At 36.9% G+C, this 21,032-nt stretch overlaps 1 protein-coding gene and 1 non-coding gene across 6 annotated transcripts; both read right to left on the reverse strand.

Annotated features, from left to right (window-relative positions):
* Positions 1 to 16,488: 16,488 nt before the first annotated feature.
* On the reverse strand, positions 16,489 to 16,580 carry TRNAY-GUA (transfer RNA tyrosine (anticodon GUA)). The gene is given in 2 exon segments: positions 16,489 to 16,524; positions 16,544 to 16,580. It is a non-coding gene; the product is annotated as a tRNA-Tyr (tRNA).
* A 681-nt stretch (positions 16,581 to 17,261) lies between these two features.
* LOC104599720 (polygalacturonase QRT3) lies at positions 17,262 to 20,352 on the reverse strand. Of its 5 annotated transcripts, none has more exons than XM_088891746.1 (4): positions 20,238 to 20,352; positions 19,596 to 19,872; positions 18,830 to 19,084; positions 17,262 to 18,608 (listed from the first exon to the last, which is right to left on the reverse strand). In XM_088891746.1, exons 2-4 carry the CDS (start codon positions 19,839 to 19,841, stop codon positions 17,541 to 17,543), a joined length of 1,569 nt encoding a protein of 522 aa, XP_088747872.1. In that variant the 5' UTR covers positions 19,842 to 19,872; positions 20,238 to 20,352; the 3' UTR covers positions 17,262 to 17,540. The 5 variants fall into 5 exon arrangements, with proteins under 5 accessions (XP_088747872.1, XP_088747875.1, XP_088747873.1 ...); XM_088891749.1 differs by lacking the exon at positions 20,238 to 20,352 and adding an exon at positions 20,128 to 20,226 and having other exon boundaries at positions 18,830 to 19,078; positions 19,746 to 19,872; XM_088891747.1 differs by lacking the exon at positions 20,238 to 20,352 and adding an exon at positions 20,128 to 20,226 and having other exon boundaries at positions 19,746 to 19,872.
* Between the last annotated feature and the right edge of the window lie 680 nt (positions 20,353 to 21,032).

Here is a 21,032-nt window from a genome sequence, read left to right on the forward strand (position 1 = left end):
GTCATGGCCTATCTGAATTCATGTGCAATTTAATACCTAGATATAGGCGTTTCATGGGGTTAACTTGTATCACTACTTCTATGGGACAGATTAAATGGATGCTACCACTTATGATTGCAGATAGAAGATAATTAAATATGCATGGTTTATGGTGTTCAATGTGTCATATTAATTAGTTGATGTGGTACTAGAAATATTATGGGATTTGCAATGTAAACTGATGTTATAGTTATCTCTTGAAGTTATTTAGAAGCTATTTGGCATCAGGGTGTCATGCTGTTAAATGTTTTCATTTGAACAGTTTCTTGACAAAATCCTTGGTGGAACACTTCAAAATCCTTTAGACTTGTTGAGTCTTTCTTACTACGTGTGTAATAGCTGGGATTTCTTACAAATTGGAGCTTTAGTAACTGTAGTTCTGTGTTTTATGAAAGATGCAGAGTTCCATGTGTTCAACTAACTTGGATAATTACTGCATGTTATATGCAAGATCTGTATGGATATGGATTCCACCATTTCATGTCAGACATGGCTCAACTCTACCTGTTACACCTAACATTAGCCTTTCACCTTTTTGGGGCTGGCCTATTGATTCCTGTTTTTCTGTTTCTTAAACTGACTTGCTTCTGTATTCTTTGTGCTTTTAAATACATTTTCCTTCTAATAACGACTAAAAGTTATACTTGGGAAACTGAAATGAAATGCATTCAGAACTATTAAGTAATGATTCTGGGGCCAATGATGTCCCATCTGCTGCTTCTGCATCATCTCTGCAAGAGATAGAATCAGAAAGTCATTTGTGCTGATCACCAAAAAAGAAAATTATTTATTTTTGCCTTGCTCTTTCAAGTTTCAAACATGTGTTATGAGCTCTTTTTTTGGCTCCTTTTAGAATCAGCTGATGTTTTCCCAAATTTGGCTGTGGATCTGTTATTGGCCTGGCAATAGAAAGGTCTTGGAAAGATTGGTTAGATACTTGCTTGTAATTAGACTAAATTTGAGGAAAATGTGGATGGATGGATATTTGTGTTCAATGTTCTTTGGTTCTATGTATTTGTCTAGTGTATCATGTATCATATGCAGTTGATTGTTTGTTGAAGGCATAATGTATATAGGCAGGAAAGCTGAAGCATTAGCATGTCTCATTTGTGGCTGATTGTGTATTGGAGACTTGAAGTCCAGTCTCCAGTGATACAAGTATAATGCATGTAGGCAGGGATGCTGGAGTATTCATGTACTTCGATAAGGGAATTGTGCTGTGATTGGTGAGTCTTTTTCTTTACAGTTCAGATGTGTATTTATAGGTAGTCCTTAATTTATTTCTATACTCCAGCTTAATTTCTATAAACTCTTAATTCATGTGTAGCTTAAGACCTAGAAATAGGCTTAATATCATGTGTTTACATTGTTGTAGTACTTCTATAAAAAAGGTTAAATGGATGCTAATGCTATTATGTATGTTTGACAACAGAAGATAAATAAGGATGCATGGGTGTTCAATATTTTATATTAATTACAAGTTGTTCTTCTAGAAATTACTTAACAAAAAAAAGTTGTGATTCTAGAAATATGGGATTTATAATGTGGAACCGATATTATATTTAATCTTTCTCAGGCTCATTAATAAAAATTGAAGATGCCCCCATCCTACAAATGAGTGAACTTAGGGGGTTAAAACTTCTTCACCTTTCTCTTCAATGTTCTCAACAACTGGATGGGTTTGATAACTCCTTTGACACTCTTAAAGCTTGTCTACATCTGAGAATATGGTTACAATTTGCCCCAAGTGTGTTGCAAGGGCTCTCCTAAATGGATGAATTAGATTTGAACACTTAATGGGTTCTTGAGGGATAATTTTACATAACATTTTCTCTCTCTAATCTCTCCTTGCTTGGCATAAATGAATATCTTTTATTAGCATCTAATGTACACACTGAATGCCATTCTTCCCATAAAATGTTATTAGACAGCAAAGATAAGTTTTTGAACCTTTTTTTCTATAGGTGTATAATTTTAGGACTAAAAATTGGACCATTTTGGTAGTTTATGTTTTTCTATAAATGTGCCAATAGGTTCTTTTTTCATCTTTCTAACTCAGACTTCTGGCACATGTCAGGTTCTGATTCACATGTCTATGTCCAACATTGCTCAAAGACCCTGCCCATCTCACACAACTTTCTAATTAGCTTTTAATGAGTAACTTCATTTAATATGGACACACGCCCTAATTATTAATATGTCACTTCCTTTGGGATTTTTTTTTTATATAAAGAAGAAGAGCACTTCAGGATTGCTTTATAGTGAAGTACTTTTTTCTTGACTTGTTGACTTGATTAATCGAACTAAACAATAGGATACATACTAAACCCATCTCACACAACTTTCTCACAAGATTATCCTTTTTTATTTTATTTTTGTATATGCGATTCCTCTCCAAAATTTGAGATTCCAGTAGGGTAGCAGCCATGGTTCAAAGTATTGATATGCATGGCATGCAAAAATTGCATATCACATGTTTCAAATGGGTGACATGCTTAGATAAAAAGACAGGTAGGTTTCAGGAATTGAGCCAGGACATCTCTAGGAAGGGTATTAACCTTTAAAAGTGGCCATATGTCCTAAATCTATGTATTTAGTGTTTTGGTGACCCAAAATGTGATACAATTTTGCAAGAAAGTGGTGGATTGAGGTTGAAAGTAAGCTATTGGGTTTGCACGTCTTGGGCGGGGAAGATTTTACGAGATGGATATTTAAAGAACTGGATGAGAGGTATCCGATGAATGAAAGTCCAGGAGCTGAAGAGATTGACTCTGGCATTAGAGATGAAGAAGCTTTGGACTCGTAAAGATCAGAAAGTGAGAATAAAAGTGCTAATAAAGAAGAGAGTGAGGCGGTTGCAGCCAAAACTTTTGAGAAGAATGCAGTGATGGAGCTAGAGAAAACTAATGAGATATTGCAGCAAAATACGGGGGACTCCAATGGTTTTTTAGTACAGTGAAAAGATTCAGAAATCATAAGGATCTTCAAACTGTCAAGGCTCTGAAAGTATTTGCAAGGTTAAAGGAGGTCTATTTGGGATTGGGCCTAGTGGGAAGGTTAGGAAATCAAAAAGAGTCAGTAAGAGTAAAAAAGCTCTGATACAGGTTGCTGGGGAAGCTGGTTTGTAATCACGAGGGGGTGGGGTTCTGACTTCTGAGGTTTCCAAGCTTTTGGAATGGACTTTAGAGTTTCTTATTGTGGGTGGTGCTCTTCTCAGTTCCATATTAACTGTTGCCCCATTAAGACTGTTATATCTTTTTTTTTTTTTTTTTTTAGCTGCTGGAAACCGTTATATCTATTTATTTGAATTCATTTGTTGTCTTTTCAATTAAAAAGAATAAAAAGGTTGCAAATTTTGTAGAAAACATCAAATCTTGCACTCCTCATTTCGTTTCTGTCTAAACCCTTAATCTCTTTCCTCTCCCTCTTTTGTACCTCCCCCTCACACCTAACGCAGGTGATTGTTGGGACTCACTGGTCAGAGAATCTGTCATCATTTGTCGTCCAATGAGCGCACCATATTTCCCACCAGAAACACACGGAAAGCACACCATTCACTGGCAGAGATTGCACCATTCTTGCCCGTAAGGCCATAACGCTGGTAATATTTCTTCGGAAAAGGGAACTAGATTTCATTAACACTGCTCTGAAAGAGTATATTTCTTTCGGAAGAGAATGATCCATCTTTAGTACTGCTTGAAGTATTAAACAGCATGTTTAATAATTTGAACTCATGTTGCATAATCCTACTGTTTGTCTTTAACAAGGTATACCTGGTAAAAGAGGTCCATGCAGTAAGCAGAAAAAAGGAAGGAGGCCTTGTCCCCTGCAACAGATCAAAGATCAATTTGTCTTGTCCCTGCTTGAAATATCAATGATCCATTTTTATGATAAGTATATTGTCTCTAAGGATGCGTTTGGAAACGATGCAAATGGAGTGTAAATCCCGGTTCAGGGTAAATTTGTACGCTGGTTCACTTTTGCCAGTGACAGAAAACACATTTTTCAATGCATATTTACATTGATAATAAGATATTAAGACTTGGTTTGAAAAGATTACAAATGCAAATATGTATGGTATAAATACATACAAAATAAGACAATATAAAGTTTTCCACTCTACATATTTGTATTTGTACTCCTTCTAAAGATGTAAAAGTACAACAATAAAAAAGAAGTAAATTTGCATTCAAATGGGCTTTTGATAAAAAAAAATGCATATGTTTTATTGGAATTCGTGTTTGCATCCGTTATAACAAAAAATCTATTTGGTAAGAAGGTAAATTTGTCGGTGCAAAACTAACCCAACTTTGCAATTTATATGTACTGTTTTACACTCTACATATTTGCATTCACACTTATTTGCATCATTTTCAAATGCAGCCTAAACATTATTTTAAAGGCATCAAAGATCAATTTGTCATCACTATATTGATTCCGAAGAGACATGCATCATCGTTCGTTTGTCTTATATATTGTCTGGATAAATTTACATAAACATTAAGGCTGCGTTTAGAATTGGTGTAGATCAATAACGGTGTAAAAGTTTACATCGGTTCGAGTTTGTCTGTGTTTGGAAGAAGAGTGTAACTATGATCGACGTAAAACTTCACTTCGGTTTAGTTTTGTGTACGTTTAGATGGAGTAGAGTTTTTCGTTGATAATTGATGTAAAACCTGTCAAACATAAAGTTTTATATCAATCATCAATGTAAATATTACATTAATTTTATCGAAATAAAACTTTACACTCTTCACCTATTGTATTTTTTAAAAAGCAATGATCACTTTCACAATTTAGTGTGAAACGTCATCAATATAAAAATACACTGATTCCAAATGCAGCTTAAATTCCAGAGTCAACCGTCAAGCAACAGTAGAAGATTGGACTCTTGATTTGTAGTTTATTTATTCTAACCCATGTTGTTTGCAATCTCAGGCACGGTTCAGATTAGAATCTAAATAAGTAGTCAACTGAGTGATGCTCCTAGCCTGTTAAACAGAGTCGTCAACTTTTATGAGAGAGGGGGAACAGGGCATTCTATGTGGTTGTAGTGTTAGTTCATATGAATCAAAGAAAGAAAAAGTAGATATTTGCCAAAGCAAAGAAAAATCCAATTAATTAATAATCCACCATGTTGTTGATTAATCATTCAGTGAATGCTCTCTTCGCGTTAACAGTAGCAATTATAATGCGCCCTTTGTAAGAAGACTGTAACTCAACAGTGACCCCACCAATTGAGCCACCATCACTTGGTTAGAGAAATTTTCAGGAACAAAATGCTATTTCCTTCTGGTATTGAAGTAGAAATTTTCTTTATACATTGTTTGGTGTTGACAATTTAGGAAAAACTGTCAACTTAATTTTTCATTTCCAAGTGAAACATATTGTGTACGTGACAGTATTTCCAAGACAAAACTGTTTATAATTTATGGACAGTTTCTGAACTATTATAAGTGGATAGTTTTTGAAGTGGGAGTAAATAACATATATGTCCATTTTATGCCCGTGGTATGCTTAAACAAAGGGGTAGAAAATGTTCAATAAAAATTCCAGAAAGAAGGGGCATTCACTCTTTTATAGTAGTATAGATTCATGCCAGAGAAGATGGTGAATAACAACAAGATCAGATCTCGCATTGTTGTGTTAGGATGCCAATGCATAAGGTTGATCGTCTCAACCCAGGCCTGGGCCAAGCAAATCCTAGCCTCCTAGTCCCGGTCCAGAAGTTGTATATCAAGTATCATATTTTACTATATATATGTTATATACCTAACAATAAAGTTTTAGATATATTTTTTGCAATTCTGATAAAAAATAAAAATAAAATTTTAATTTTTAAAATATAATATTATTGATTCATATGACCAGACAAGATGCTCAGCCCATGAACATTTCAATTAGTTAAGGTTTAAATTTCAAAGTATCAATACTTATTACACTGTATCGTGCATGTTGTATCAATACTCAGCTTACTAGGTATGATAAATACCGAGAGTTTGGAGTTATCAATATAGAGAAGCTTGGGGTTATTTAGGATTAAATGTTGATGATTATAATTTGGATTTGCGAGATCAATGGTTAAGGTTAACGCTTTTTTTTAGATTGAGAAAGGGGGTCTTACAAGTTCATCTATAAGGATTGAACATGTGGAGGTTAAGGCCATGTTTGGTTCAATTTTTATTCTTACTGAAGATGAAATTCTAAAATGGACAAGAATTGGTAAAAATAGACAAAGTGAGAAAATATTGCTATGAAACATTTTTTTTTCTAAAAATGAATTCTTTTCATATTGACAAATGTCCTACGTTGTTCATTTTCATTCTTTGAAAAAAAAAATCATGCCGGTATTCACAAACTACTAGCCTAGCTCTCCAACAATCAATGTTTACCACTTGGCATAAATGTTTTATAAAAGTACTTTAATAAAGTATTTTCGCAAAAGTGTTTTTATAAAAACACTTTGATAAAAGTGCTTTTGTAAAAGTCCTTTTATAAAAGTGCTTTCATAAAAGTACATTCCTAAAAGTGCTTTTGTAAAAGTATTTTCGTAAAAGTGCTTTTAAAAGTACTTTCATAAAAGTTCTTCCATAAAAGTGCTCTCATAAAAATACTTCCATAAAAGTGCTTTTGTAAAAGTACTTTCATAAAAGTCCTTTTATGAAAGTGCTTTCATAAAAGTTTTATAAAGTGCTTTCGTAAAAGTCAAGGTTTTTAAAACCAATCCGATAACAAATCGGCAGGGGTCCGGTTCCCGGGTCGAACGATCCGATTTTTTGAATCGAGATGACGACCCATTCTCATAAAAAAATAAAAAAATAAAAAAAGCGGTCAAAATCGTTGAACGGTTTGAATGCCCAGGTCAGCGGTTTGTTGACCAAATCGTTGAACGGTTTTCTGGTCCAGTTTTGAAAACCATGGTAAAAGTACTTTTATAAAAGTGCTTTCATAAAAGTGTTTTTATAAAATTACTTTCATAAAAGTACTTCCATAAAAGTGCTTTTATAAAAGTATTTTTGCAAAAGTACTTTCATAAAAGTGGGGTGGGGTGGGTTTCCACTAGGACGTGATTCTGCGAGTTTTCTCATGAGAGCGCACTGCAAACGAAGGAAAAGAAGGAAGCCTCGTCAACCTTTGGTGATAAGGGAAAGAGAAGAGATAGTGGAAGTTGATGTAACTGTTTCTGGTCACGTACCAATTTTTTTTTGTGATGTACCAATTTTTGGGTTAAGTACCTCGTCATTTGACCTGCTCCCAGGTGGCCTGTAACTCAGAGGATGATGGAGCTCCCTGGTGGCAAACTGCCTAGTGACGAGCTCCCTGGTGGAGAGCTACCTAGTGACGAGCTCCCTGGTGGAGAGCTACCTAGTGACGAGCTCCCTGGTGGAGAGCTACTTGGTGACGAGCTCCCTAGTGGAGAGCTACCTGGTGACGAGCTCCCTAGTGGAGAGCTACTTGGTGACGAGCTCCCTGGTGGAGATCTACTTGGTGACGAGCTCCCTGGTGGAGAGCTACCTGGTGACGAGCTCCCTGGTTGAGAGCTACTTGGTGACGAGCTCCCTGGTGGAGAGCTACCTGGTGACGAGCTCCCTGGTGACGAGCTCCCTGGTGGAGAGCTACTTAGTGACGAGCTCCCTGATGAAGAGCTACTTGGTGACGAGCTCCCTGGTGGAGAGCTACCTGGTGACGAGCTCCCTGGTGGAGAGCTACCTGGCTTCCCTCTGCATGAGGTGATCTCCTCTCCATTTCTGGCGGCGGGAGGTGAGGGACCTGCAAGAACTGAATCAAAGGACCCGGGGGTATTTTCCCGGCGGGACTCTCTGATGCCTAAGTTAGCATTCTGATTGTAGGGAGCTTGGAGAGAAATGAGAGAGCCAGAGAGCAAGGATTACCTCCATTTTTTCATTCTCTCCCCCTTGTCTTTGGGGGTCGGAGTCCTTATATAGTGGTGTCCTGTCAAATCAGGCATAACAGCCTCTGTCAAGTCAGGCATAACCGCCTCTGTCTCTCTACCGCAGTCGTTATTGTCATAGCTGAGGTGGCGGGTGCAGGCGGCTGCTGCAGAGTACGGCTCTACCAGTCAAGGGACAGCTCTCAGGACTGGTAGGCACGGCGCCGCCTAGCGAGAGATGTGGGCGCAAGTCTCCGGATCTGTCAGGTACGGTTGTCAGGCAGGAGATCTTCCTGCGATATGCCAAGCTACCCCTAAGTGGCGGGCTCTTCGTAAGACACCAGGCTACTTGCGGAGTGGCTAGCTGCCTATGCCGAGTTGCCTATGCCAAGCTGCCCCTAAGTGGTGAGCTCTTCGTAAGACGCTAGGCTGACTGCGGAGTGGCCAGCTGCCTGTGGCGAGCTGCCTATGCCGAGCTGCCCGAGCTGCCCAGTTGTCAAGAGGCTGCACTTGGTTTGCATGAGGTGCCAGGTGTCACAATTTCACTAGAGGGCCAAATCCGCCATCATCAGAAGTGTTGTAGGGGCTACCGGCGCCGGAGGACAATGTTGCAGGGGTCAATCATCAGAGCCCGTTTATATATATATTGTATATATGTGTTTGTGTAAGAAAATATCTTTATTTATTATTTATACTTTATATTCTAACCCACTTGCCCATTTACCCCATATTTGATAATCTATTTCTTGTGAAGCACATGCCTCACATAGATGATCACTCTTCACTGATGCATACAAGTGCAAGAAACTAAATAAGAATGCCTTGCTCTTAAAACACTATTGGTTCATATCCTTGAATATTAGAATTCGATTTATATGGTTTTATTCTTCTGGTGTATAGATTTTAGGGAAGAAAACTACTTTGGTAAGATTAGGTTCAAAATATTGATACAATACACCCCATATCAAGCATACCATATCGTATATTTGGGTATTGCTACCCCTTTTTAAGGTGTTTAAAAAAATATTTTTTTAATAATTAAATAGCATATACCAAAACTTGTTGCAAAATTAAAAAAAAGAAAAAAAGCTAGAAGAAAGATGTGCATGGTTCAATACTCGATATATCCCTTTCAACGTATTGGGGTGCATCAATAATTTGAACCATGAACCCATGTCTAATATATAAAACAAGCCATATAAGATCTTAATTTTATATTCTTTATGTTTTTATTATTTATGGATTATATCATATTTTGCTCAAGACTTATGCCTCAAGACGCCTTGAGGCTTATGCCTCGCCCCCACACACTTAATGCAGGGGACTGTTGGGACTCACTGGTCAGAGAATCTGTCACCGTGTGCCGTCCGACGAGATGTGCAGTCCATGAGCATCTCTATCAGTAAAGGTTTAAAGTATCAATCTATACTTGTCAAATTGTATCTGGCATGTAGTATCAGTATTGAGACTATTAAACTAATGGGTACAATAAATACTAAGAGTTTGGGCATTTTAATGGTTTCAATTGATCATCTGTGAATTATCATCCTGAAAAAGTTATAACTTGGGCCTTTATTTTTATTCAAAATAAATGATTAATTTCTTAGAGTGATGATCAACCATGATTTATGTGGTTTGAACTTTGAACGGTTGAAACAGTGGAGTAGGTAAGTGATGTAGGTACATACGGTCTTGGCCAATAGCGGGTTTGCACGCGTCTGACGGTGGCCCTCAGAGCGGACCCAATCAGGGCAAGTGTGGAGCAGAGGTCGGCGAGCGATCCGGAACCAATGGCATGGCCGTACTTGGTGACTCTGGATGACCATGATCTCTGTGTAAGGACCTCATCCTGATCATCCAAGCTTACTTACCTCCAAGCGGCCTCAAGTATAAATAAGGGGTAACCCTCTCAAGGTAAGGGGCTAGAATCTAAAATCTAGAATCTACAACTTGGACTTAAGAGCTTGCTACTTCCTTTATGGCCTCGTTTGAGTGTTTCCCTCTCAAGTTTCGTCCACCTCACCTCCCACTCGTACTAATTTGACTGTCGGAGTCTCAGCCTCGGGTACAAACCCGAGGCCTCTGATGCTCTCTCTTTTGTATTCCTTGCAGGATAGGCCTACCAGCCCTCGACTACTCAAGCCTCTGACTATTCAGCCACACCTCGGCTCGGGAGTAAATTGATAGTGTTGCCCTCAGCCCATTTTGACTGGCAACAGTAAGTGTTTGGGTTGAACAGGTTGATTTTGACAAAGTTAACAGTTTTTATGTTTTACTATTTAATGGGTTAGGGGTTAGATCAAACCGTCTTGACCTCATGTTGAACGGTTCGATTCAACCATCCTGCTCAACAATGGTCTGAAAGTACTTTAGTTTGCACTTGGATCAAACCAAATATAAGCTGCTCTCTGCTGGTTTATCTAGGCGGTTTTTGCTGGTACAGTTATCTACTTGAGGTAGTTTTTCTTGAAAAATGACCATCATGTAATTAATGAGTTTGTGCAAATTTTGCATCCCAAAAACTGAAGCAAGATTTGCACCACTTTTCTCCTTAATTCTTTCTCATACCAAATAGGGACCACATTATCTTGCTTCCCATCATACTCCCAAGTCCCAAGAAAAAAAATAATCCTTCTCTTATCTGAGAAAACTTTGGCTGTTTGGATGCTTCCTCCACATAACACATTTACCCTATTCAGTCCCTTGTTTGTCCTTTTGGTTAAAAAGAATATTGATTACAAGAAAGGTTCAAAATATCAAAACACTTGGATCCACCCAAAGGGATGTATCGATACTTTGTACATTATACTTTTTATTTTTTTCAAAGGCTTAGTTTGGAAGGAATACAAACACAAATATGTATAGAACAAATCAATGTTTTCAAACCGTCGTTGACCTAGACGGTCGGACCATTCGGACCGGAAACCATCCAGGCGGCCGGTTCCATTTTACCCCAAACCCGATCTTTAGTAAAAAACCATTGAATTAGTCAACGAACCATTGACTCGGATGGTTTGACCGTTGAACCATTCAACCCGGTGAATGGTTTGCGGTTTATTAAATAAGAGCTAGATTTGAATGAAAAGAGAAATCTCTCAGATCTCATATTTGAAATCTACTGGAGAGAGAGAGAGAGAGAGAGAGAGAGAGATCGGTTGAGGGAGATCTCAGATCTGAGATCTAGAAGACTAAGATCTGGAAGAGAAGGCTAAGAGTCTAGATGATAGATTTGAGACTGAGAGAAGTCTCATATCTAACATCGCCGCCATTGTAGTTCGTCATCACCGTTGTCATCGATTCTATAGCCGACCTCCTCCTCCTCCTCCTTCTTCTTCTTCTTCTCTTTCTTCTAAACACTCTCAACCATCGGTAGTCTCTCATTCTCAAACAGTGAAACCCTTTATGTTCCAATCTAATGGGTAAGATGACATATCACCATTTATAATATTTAAACCATTTGAACCGTTTGACCCGGACAGTCGAACCGCTAACAAAAAAATGGGTGACCAGAACGATTCCATTTCCAGATTGGTTTTTAAAACCTTGAAACAAATACATACAAAATAATACAAAATACATAGTTTTGCACTCTATATATTTGTATTTATACTCCTTCCAAACAGAGCCAAAGTTTCAATTTTAGACTTATTTTTACATGGTTTAGTCATTAAAAAACAATTTCTTGAAAACACCTTCGGAAAGTGAAAGATATAATATGATATGCCTCATATCATATATATGGAAAATGTGAACCTTGATTACACTTACGAGTACCTTTTTTTCCCAACACCCATGTGCAGGAAGTTCCCAAACAGTCAGTTTTAATTTTCTCCTATCTCCATTCTCTTTAAAGTGGGGACCATTTCTTTTTATTTTTCACAAATAAATAAGATAAAGTCAAATTCGAAACAAAAGTAAAGAAGAATTTATATTCAGCATATATACTTCCACTCCCGAAGTATTTGCACTGGTGCAAATGAAATTCACACAGCAAACAAACTGACAATTCCCAAGATTTGAAATGAAGGACAACAATACCAAATGGGGTCTATGCATGTTGCAACAAAAGAAAAAAAAATGTTGCAAGCAACAATTAGCATACTTATTCTGATCTCACCTTGATGCCACCAAGGCATAATGGACCTATTATTTGCCATTTTGCTTCACTTTTTAGAAAATAGTGTCTTAAATCAGGGGATTGCAAAGTTGGGTTAGTTTTGCATCGATAAATTTATCTTCATATCAAAAAAGATTTTTTAGGTGTAATGGATGCAAAAACGAATTCCAATAAAATATATGCCTATTTTTATCAAAAGCCCACTTGAATGCAAATTTATTTTTTATTGTATTTTTGCATCTAATTATCAATGTAAATATGTATTGAAAAATGTATTTTCTATCATTTGTCAATACATAAATGTAATGTACATTGTCAAACACAAGAACAAATTTACCATAAACCAGGATTTATACTCCATTTGCATCGCTTCCAAACGCAGCCTAAAGCATTTGAAATTTTGAATAACTCTTTATTTGAAAATTATTTAATTGAATGGTGGAGAATTCATTAAATGGTGGGCTTATTCTTGAAAACATGAGATGGGTGGGCAGGTTATGGAAGACCCAAAAGTCCAATAACAGTCCATAAGTCTGGTGGCCAAATAAGCAGCCATGGTGCCAAGTTGTCCTTGCCTGCAACAATTAAAGAAAGTAAGAAACCTTTCTCATGTCAAATAACATTGGAACAGTCAATAAAGTCAAAAATGTAGTTGCCAAGATGGAAAGCATGGTTGGAAAAAACGAGTTCTCATTTGCTGTGAACTGAGTTTTTGTTTCAATTATTGGGGTGTTGACTCATACACGAGCAAGGTTTGTCGAGTCAAATCGGATAACGAACCAGTTAGGGGTTCGGTTCTCGAGTTGAATGGTTCGATTTTTCGAACTAAATGGATGGCTCATTCTGACAAAAAAATTAAAAAATTACAAAAATTAAAAAACGGCCAAAATCGTTAAATGGTTTGAATAGTTTGGATGGTTCGTTGCTGACAAAATAAATGGTTTTTGGCGAAATAACGGTTCTAGGGTAAAACAGAACCGATCACTTGATCGGTTTGGCCAATAAATCATTGATCCAGACAGTCAAACCATTCGAACCGTTCAATGATTTGACCATTTTTATTTATTTATTTTTGTCAAAATAGACAGTCCATTTAATTCAAATGATCAGACCGTTCAACCCAATAACTAGACCCTAACCGATTCGTTGTCTGATTGAATTTTTAAAACCTTGATCGCAGCAAATGATAATGGCGATATATAACAATCCAATAAGTCTAGACTCATAGACACATTAATAGACATATTTCAATAATAACAGTGATGATGATGAGAAGGAGGTTATTTGATTAGTCAAGTGGGAAGCGTCTCTAAATCACCTGTCTTATTTCTACCACGTGGAGAGATGATGTGAGAAATAGGTTCTTTGAATTGGCCACATGTGCAATCTTTGAGTCCATATCAATCAGCTCATTACCTAACATTTAGTAGTGTATTCCACAAGTAATATTCATGTTGAAAGTTTTAATACTTTAATATTAAAATTATGTGATAAGAGGGTTTATTCTGACCATTAATGTTAAATAACTCTCAGCTGTGAATTGGGAATGTCTCCCCCATAAACAAAACATATTAATATGGAGATGTTTCCCATACATGGTTGCAAATGACTGTAAACATGGTGTGAGGATGATGTTGCGAAGATTGAATTGGTCTTTTTTTGGATGACTTAGGTCATGTTTGGTTCGTGGTTTAGGGCTTTATTTTTTTTTTAATTAAAAATGAGCAAGAATGAATAACATTATAATTTGGGTTATAAAATTCTTGCCATCAATTTCACTCTTTTCAGAATGAAAAATCAGCCCATAACACAAAAGTTGGGGTAGCCTTCAGCATAAAAAATAATCATGTCCCATCTTTGCCCATTTTCATTCTTTAAAGAAACTCTATAACAGATGTTAGAAACCATCAACATAAAAACACTTTTATGAAAACATTTTCTCAAAAGCATTTTTGTAAAAGTAATTTAATGAAATTTACTTTTACAAAAGAAAGTGCTTTTATAAAAGTACTTTTATGAGAGCACTTTTACAAAAGCATTTTTATAAAAGTAATCTTATGAAAAATACTTTTACAAAAAATATTTTTACAAAAGTACTTTTACAAAACACTTTTACAAAAGTACTTTTATGAAATCACTTTTATAAAAGTACTTTTACGAAATCACTTATACAAAATTACTTTTATTAAAGTATTTTTATCAAGGGGTTTTTACCACTTAGTCCACCTTTGAAATCCTATCTCCACCGTACAGTTGGGGGTAGATGCCATCTCGGAATTGATGCCAATTAATGGGTGGATATGGGTGTTATAGGTGGAGCCGTTCATAAATTTGAATTGTTGTAGGTATGCAGTTCAAATTTGAATTCTGAGGTGGTGTGTAGGCTAAAAATCCCTTTTATAAAGTACTTTTACAAAAGCACTTTTACTGAAGTACTTTTACAAAAGTGCTTTTATTCATTTACTTAGGATTGAATTGGGCCCAATCTAGTCTATTTGCATTTTAATTGGACTAGGTTGGATTGTAGTTTTTTTTGTATGTTTTCTGGATTTTTCATTTTATTTTGGTGTTTGATTCAACTTGGATTGGATTGGACCCAATCTGCTCCATTTGCATTTTATTTGGATTAGATTGGAATTGGTTTTTATGGATTTGGTTCAATCTATTTTGTAAATAGACCAATATTGGATTGGACCGGATTGGACCAAATGTAGTCCAATTGACAGCCCTACTAGTAAACATATATGCTGATGATTTTGGAGACCTAGGCCGGTGGTTTATGACTACTAACACAATTTTTTTTAAGAATGAAAAGGAGCAATATAAAACACATGTTAGTTTGAAAAGAATTCTTTTTTCAGGAAAAAAGCGCTTGGTTCATAGCAATATTTTCTCATTTTACCCATTATTGTCCATTTTAGAATTTCATCTTGGGCAAGAATGAGAAAAAATGAGAGTTGAACCAAACATGGCCCTAAGTAAACATCTTCACACATTTATTAAAACCTAACCTTTAGTTTTTTTTAGGTAAAGAAAAATCATAATTTACCCCTCTAATTTGCATATTACTAAAATACTCAATATAGTTTGTAACCACTTAATGGCATTCCATCAATAACCATTTATATTTTCATTTGGAAATGGTCATGTGACCTTCAAGAAACAAAACCCTTCCTCCACATTGCCAGAAAAATGTAATTACGTAAATATACTTTGTGGTTTTACTAAATTACTTAAATGTACCTTACAGTTTCCAAAGCTGCTCAAATATGCCACACCAATTGGTAAGAAAAAATAGAAAATAGGGGTATTCTAGTTGATAACATGATTTAATGATTGTTAATGGGAGTTAATACCTTATATATTAGACTTAATGAGAGGGATTTGATTGAGTAGAAAAGTGGTTGTTCATATTATATTTATATTCTATTTTTACAATTAGAGGGACTAAATACAAAAATTGGGATATTTTACTCAAACAAAAGTTACATACTCTCATTTGCACTTTTAATAATAGTATAAATTATTGAACAAATGGAAATTAAATAACAAAAAAAATTGGAACATATTTCTCATTTATACTATTTAGTTGCAATATTAGATCCTATGATCAACTTAGAAGGTATATATATATATATAACAATTAATTCATACAATGTAAGTACACAAAAAAATATAGGTAGAAAAAAAGAAATTAATATATATATATATATATATATATATATATATATTATGTAATATGTAAATTTATATGAATTTAGAATTAGAAAAACTAGTTTAGTGCCACCAGCAAAACATAGTAGTGGTATTAGTATCACATCAAAGTAGAGTTAAGGTGTGGTTTTTAATAAGTAAAACCATTGTTTAATCATCTTCTTCTATTTCAAGTTCATCTTTCAATAAACTTTATTTTTATTTGCAAAATAATTTTTAATTTCCCTCACATTTGAGAAAATAGATCATTTTTATATTTTAGCCTAATAGGAAAATAATTTGTAAGTTTCTTGTGTTTGATCTACTCACCCCTTTGATGCTCATAGTAGTATTAAAATTTTGTTTTAGTGCAGAGAACTAGATGCTAGAAGAGAGTAGCCAATGATTGATGAAATATTGGAGATATACACATCTGTTTAAAAGATTGGTTAGATGCAAAAGATAGGCTACAAGATAAAAAGATAACATGATACATCATTCCATGTATAACCCGAAGATTTATTTCATTTTTTGAGATTTTCAATTTTATTTGTTACTTGTAAGTTAATTGTAATTTTTATTATCAATTTTATTATAGTATATTCTTTTTCAATTTCATTTAATTTTTTTATCGTCGAGATTGATTATTTTGATTTTCATTATTTTTTAATGATTTTATATCTGATCGAAATAAAAGAAAACGAAAAATTGCAGGGGCAACATGACCCGCTATACCTCATAAGAAAAGTCCGACCAGCCGGATTCGAACCAGCGACCTAAGGATGTCTAATGAATTTTACCAACTACAGTCCTCCGCTCTACCAACTGAGCTAAGGTCGGACGCCTGATGTTGAAGCAACACAATATTTATATAATAGATTAAATAGTCGTCCCCATCACATATTCACATGGTGCAATATCGTCAATCCGTGAGTCCAAACGTCTTCCTTGTGATTCAATTACGCCCTTTTACTATCAAATTTTCATTTAAAGTCGGTTTGTGGACAAGGTTAAATTACTGTCTCTCACTGTTTCCTTTTTGGCTTTACTTTCTTGGGTGGCTTACCAACCAAATGCAGAAGAGTCTGCTTTCTTCCCTTCAGACCCCACACAATATGTTCAAGTTCAACCTCCTCTATATGCATTTAGGTTACGGTGTTTTGACTAGGAGTTTTTGTTACAAGTGTACCCCAAATTCAACTGATCGTTGTAATCCTGCCTAACCAGACCACTCCATTGAAAGACTTTTTGTACTTGCATAGAACTTTTACCTCAAGCCCCCCTTCCATAGATTTTGGACCAGTTCTAGACTTCAATTTTCATGTCGTCTTGGTTTGATCCTACCAGGATTTTAATATGTTTATTGTCTTTGATTGATAAATTCAAATTTGATGTCTGTAGGCTGTAGGCTGTAGCCACTTTCCTCTGTGGAATGTGGAACTGTAGAATACCCCAAAAATATCAAATTAGCTGTCCAAAAATTTCTCCCAAACTAAAGAATCACATTCCAAGTCACCCCAATTCCACATCAAATGGGTTGATTCAATCTTTTCAATACAACACAGTTAATTCAGTTTGAAGCTTATAACATTGATGTAGCTTTGAATAAATAAAACAAATTTATTTAATTAACTTCTGTAATGCATTTAATATATGGTGTTTAATTTGAGAAGAATAGAAGTTGTCTATGCTGCTCATTTGCTGCCAGGGGTAGGTCCCTTTTTCCCCTCTTTCTTCTTCCACCATGTGAGCCCAGGGAGGGATGAAGCCATTCAGTAACTCTGAATGAATTAATTATAATTAGCTCTGGTCTACTGTAACATAAACACTTGCAGAAACTGGCACATTGGACTCAACCACCACACGATTCCGTGAAACATTCCTCAGGGCATGATTAGGGAAGGAGCCACTGGTGCTCAATGTGTACTGGACATGGCTGATTCGATCAGGAAACAGTAGGACTCCATTGAAATCCACAGTCCATGAGCTTCCATTTCCTTGTGCCATTCCGTTTGCCAGTGTGGCCTTGACTGCCATCCCCCTCACATTGTTCCGATCAACCACCACCTGATCGATGCTTCTGAAAGGCCCATTTGATTGATCCAACTGAACAATGCTGATCCCTTTGTTGCTTCCACTGAACATGTTGTCGACTATGTTGACACCACTCAGCACACCCTTCACAGACTTGAACAGAATGAAGACATCCCCAAGGAAGAAGGTGTTTGAGACATGGAGCTGAACTGGGTCTTCTGCCACAATTCCTGTGTAGTCCATGTAACAATTCACGATCCTGGTCTGTGTTAAACCAGGCAGCTTTAGATATATTCCGGTGCCGCCGAAGCCAGTGGCCTTGTTGTAGCAATGTACGCCGGTGAGTATGTTGGCCTGGCCGGACACCATCACTCCAACGGCGGCAGAGAAGATGACGACGTCTGTGACTGCATTGTCATTGCCCATGAGGTTGATTGCAGTGCCGGAGAAGTTCCTCTCGCCGGGGTCACCGCCGGCTGTTATGTGTTGCCCAAGCCAGGAGTTCCTGATGTAGGTCTCGTGGCCACCTCGGACCAATATCCCATTGGTTGCGAAGTGAGAAATGTAACAGTTGTCTATGGTGGTTCTGAGGGAGTTGATGACTGAAATGGCACCACCTCTGAAATTACAGTCCAGGAGAAGGTTCTTCAGGGTGACATCTTCATAGGTGTAGAGGCGTTGTGAAGAGCCTTGTTCTTTTAAAGATATGTTCTGGTCCTCTTTGCTTTCACGATCAGTTGCTGCTGCTGCTTCTGATGATGATGAAGCTGATAGCTCTATCAGATACCCATCTTTGGGAAAATCAGCTGATGCTCGTAATGATCCTCCATGAATCTGTCAGCAGGCACAGAACAAGTTAATAGAAACGGAAACCCAGTTTTGATTAGATTAAAACTATTGTTGGGTATGTTGTGAAAACCAGACATTCAAGTGGTAATCCATCCAAATCATTCATGGATTGATTCTGAAAACCAGAAGCTTAAAGAAGATGAATATTTCTAAAGAAAATATGAACAGAGAGATGCAACAGATTCGATTAATTTGAATATCACTACCAAGAGATTTCCACCGCCGGTTGCCGGAAGTTGCAGGGGACGACTTATCATGTAAGACCCTCCATCGAGATGAACTTCTGCTCCCCCAAGATCAGCGATCCCTGACATCAGCTCCTCTCCAGTTTGAGCCTGGAAAGCGTCAGAAATCGCCCTGAGGAGGGCGTCTGTGCTGTCGGTTTTTCCTGTGGGATCCGCTCCGTAGTCCGTTGCGTGATAAACTTGTGAACTTGATGACATCTGCATCTGCATCTGCATCTGCATCACCAGGTGCATTAATGATTCAGCTTCCTAACACCCACCAGAAAGCATAAACGCAACTACTGAATCCATCATCACGAGAACTGGTACCAAGAAGAAATTTTCCAATAACAGAAGAAGACTATTTCAATTTGTTTATTAAGAAATCGACGGAATGGACACTACCCCCACCATCATCATTTCTGTCACTAATCACCAAACCTCACCAAAATAAACAATGATATATCAACAGACAATTACGGTGTCAAGAATCATCACCATCACCATCACCATCTTCAATGAATGACCCATTTCCCATAGATTAACAGACAATTACAGAAGATGATTTTGCAGAAAACACAAGATTCCTTCCTTGCTGATTACACCACCATCCCCATGGCAAAAAGATTGACAGAAAAAAAGAGTATCCGGATCAAAGAACAAACACGGCCAAGGCTAATCAGGATTCACAAAAGGAAAATCAGCTAAGAAAGAAGAACAAGAACAAGAACAAGATTACGACAATCACCCGTGGACTATTAGTATTACTGAGCAATGGAGAAGCTGAGCTCATCAACGCGGGAGACTGAGACACCGAGTTGCGGCGAAGGAGCGAAGCTTTGAGCGACTGCATTCGGTACATTCTGTCATAATAAGGAGTGCTGGAAATTCGACCCACCTTGGAGTTGTCGCCATAACCATGAATTACTATCAAGCTGGCCAATCCCAAGAAAATGGAGACCGCCACAGCTTTTCTCGCCATTGTTGCTTTCATTGGTTCCTTGTCTTCTTTTTCTTGCTTCTTCCTGCTGGAGGTCACAGTCACACACAATACGTTGACAAGAACCTCTCTGCAATTGTCTACTTTTATATATGAAACACAAAGAGAAAGAAGAGGAGAGAAGAAGAGAAAAAAGAGAGCAGAGAAATAGAGAAATCTGTGAACATGGAAAGAGGAGGGCCTAACTAAGAGATGAGTTTCTATGTTTTCATATTAGCTCATACAAAAAACACCCACATGGCTCTTCCTCTATATTTGTTGAATTCCCTCCTCCCTTTACCTTTTTGAATTCTTGTGAATTGTTAGAGGCTCAGTTTGGAAAGAGTACAAATACAAACTGAGCATAAGGGAAAACTAATAAATAAGCTGATAACCAAACTCTAGCCTTACCTTAGAAATATTACAATATAATCTCAGTGGAGATGTTGATGAGGTGCATCTAGCCTTACCATTAGGTCGTGGTCGTGGCCATGTGGCAGCTGCAGGAGGCTTGGTTAATGGTGATTGATTTCTTCATTTAATTCAATGGGGCCAGCTGGGTTTGTTATAATACATGATTGAATCTTCTAATGGGGTTTTGTATAGGTTAAGTGGGGGGTGTTAATTTGGATGGCTTGTTTGCTTGCCAGTGCAAAATTGGACCTACCCATTGAGAAAGAAAGAAAGATTCTGACTGCATCATCAAATATTTCCCAAGGTTAGACATTTTCTCTTCTTTGCTAATATCAGACATTTTCCCTTTGGGTAAAACCAGATGCCCTACGGGTTCAGACATGAAAAGAGAAATTAAGTCTAGGGAGTCTACCTACCATGTGGCTCCCATTTCTGTTGCCCCACTCTAGCCATAGAATTACACATCTGCCATTAATTTGCTCTCCAAATTCCAAGGGTATTTTGGATAATATAATATTAATATTTTGTTTTATTTGTTCATTTGTATTCAATAAGGGGCACCTCACATGAGGGGTCCCTCTTCTGCCATCAGATTAGAATCATCAACCATATATTAGCACTAAAACCCCTGCCATAAGGTGGGGATACCTCATTGGATCACAACCCCTTTTGTTCTAGAATTATTCCTTAGAAGAAGGGTGGAGTGGGCGGGTGTGGGAGCAGATCAGATTGTCAGAACCAAATTCTATGTTCTCATCAGAATAGTAGTTGTAGTTGAATGGGTTCAACATA

The sequence above is a fragment of the Nelumbo nucifera genome, chromosome 7 (assembly GCF_055504915.1).
Source record: "Nelumbo nucifera cultivar China Antique chromosome 7, China Antique-T2T, whole genome shotgun sequence".
NCBI classification, from domain to species: Eukaryota; Viridiplantae; Streptophyta; class Magnoliopsida; order Proteales; family Nelumbonaceae; genus Nelumbo; species Nelumbo nucifera.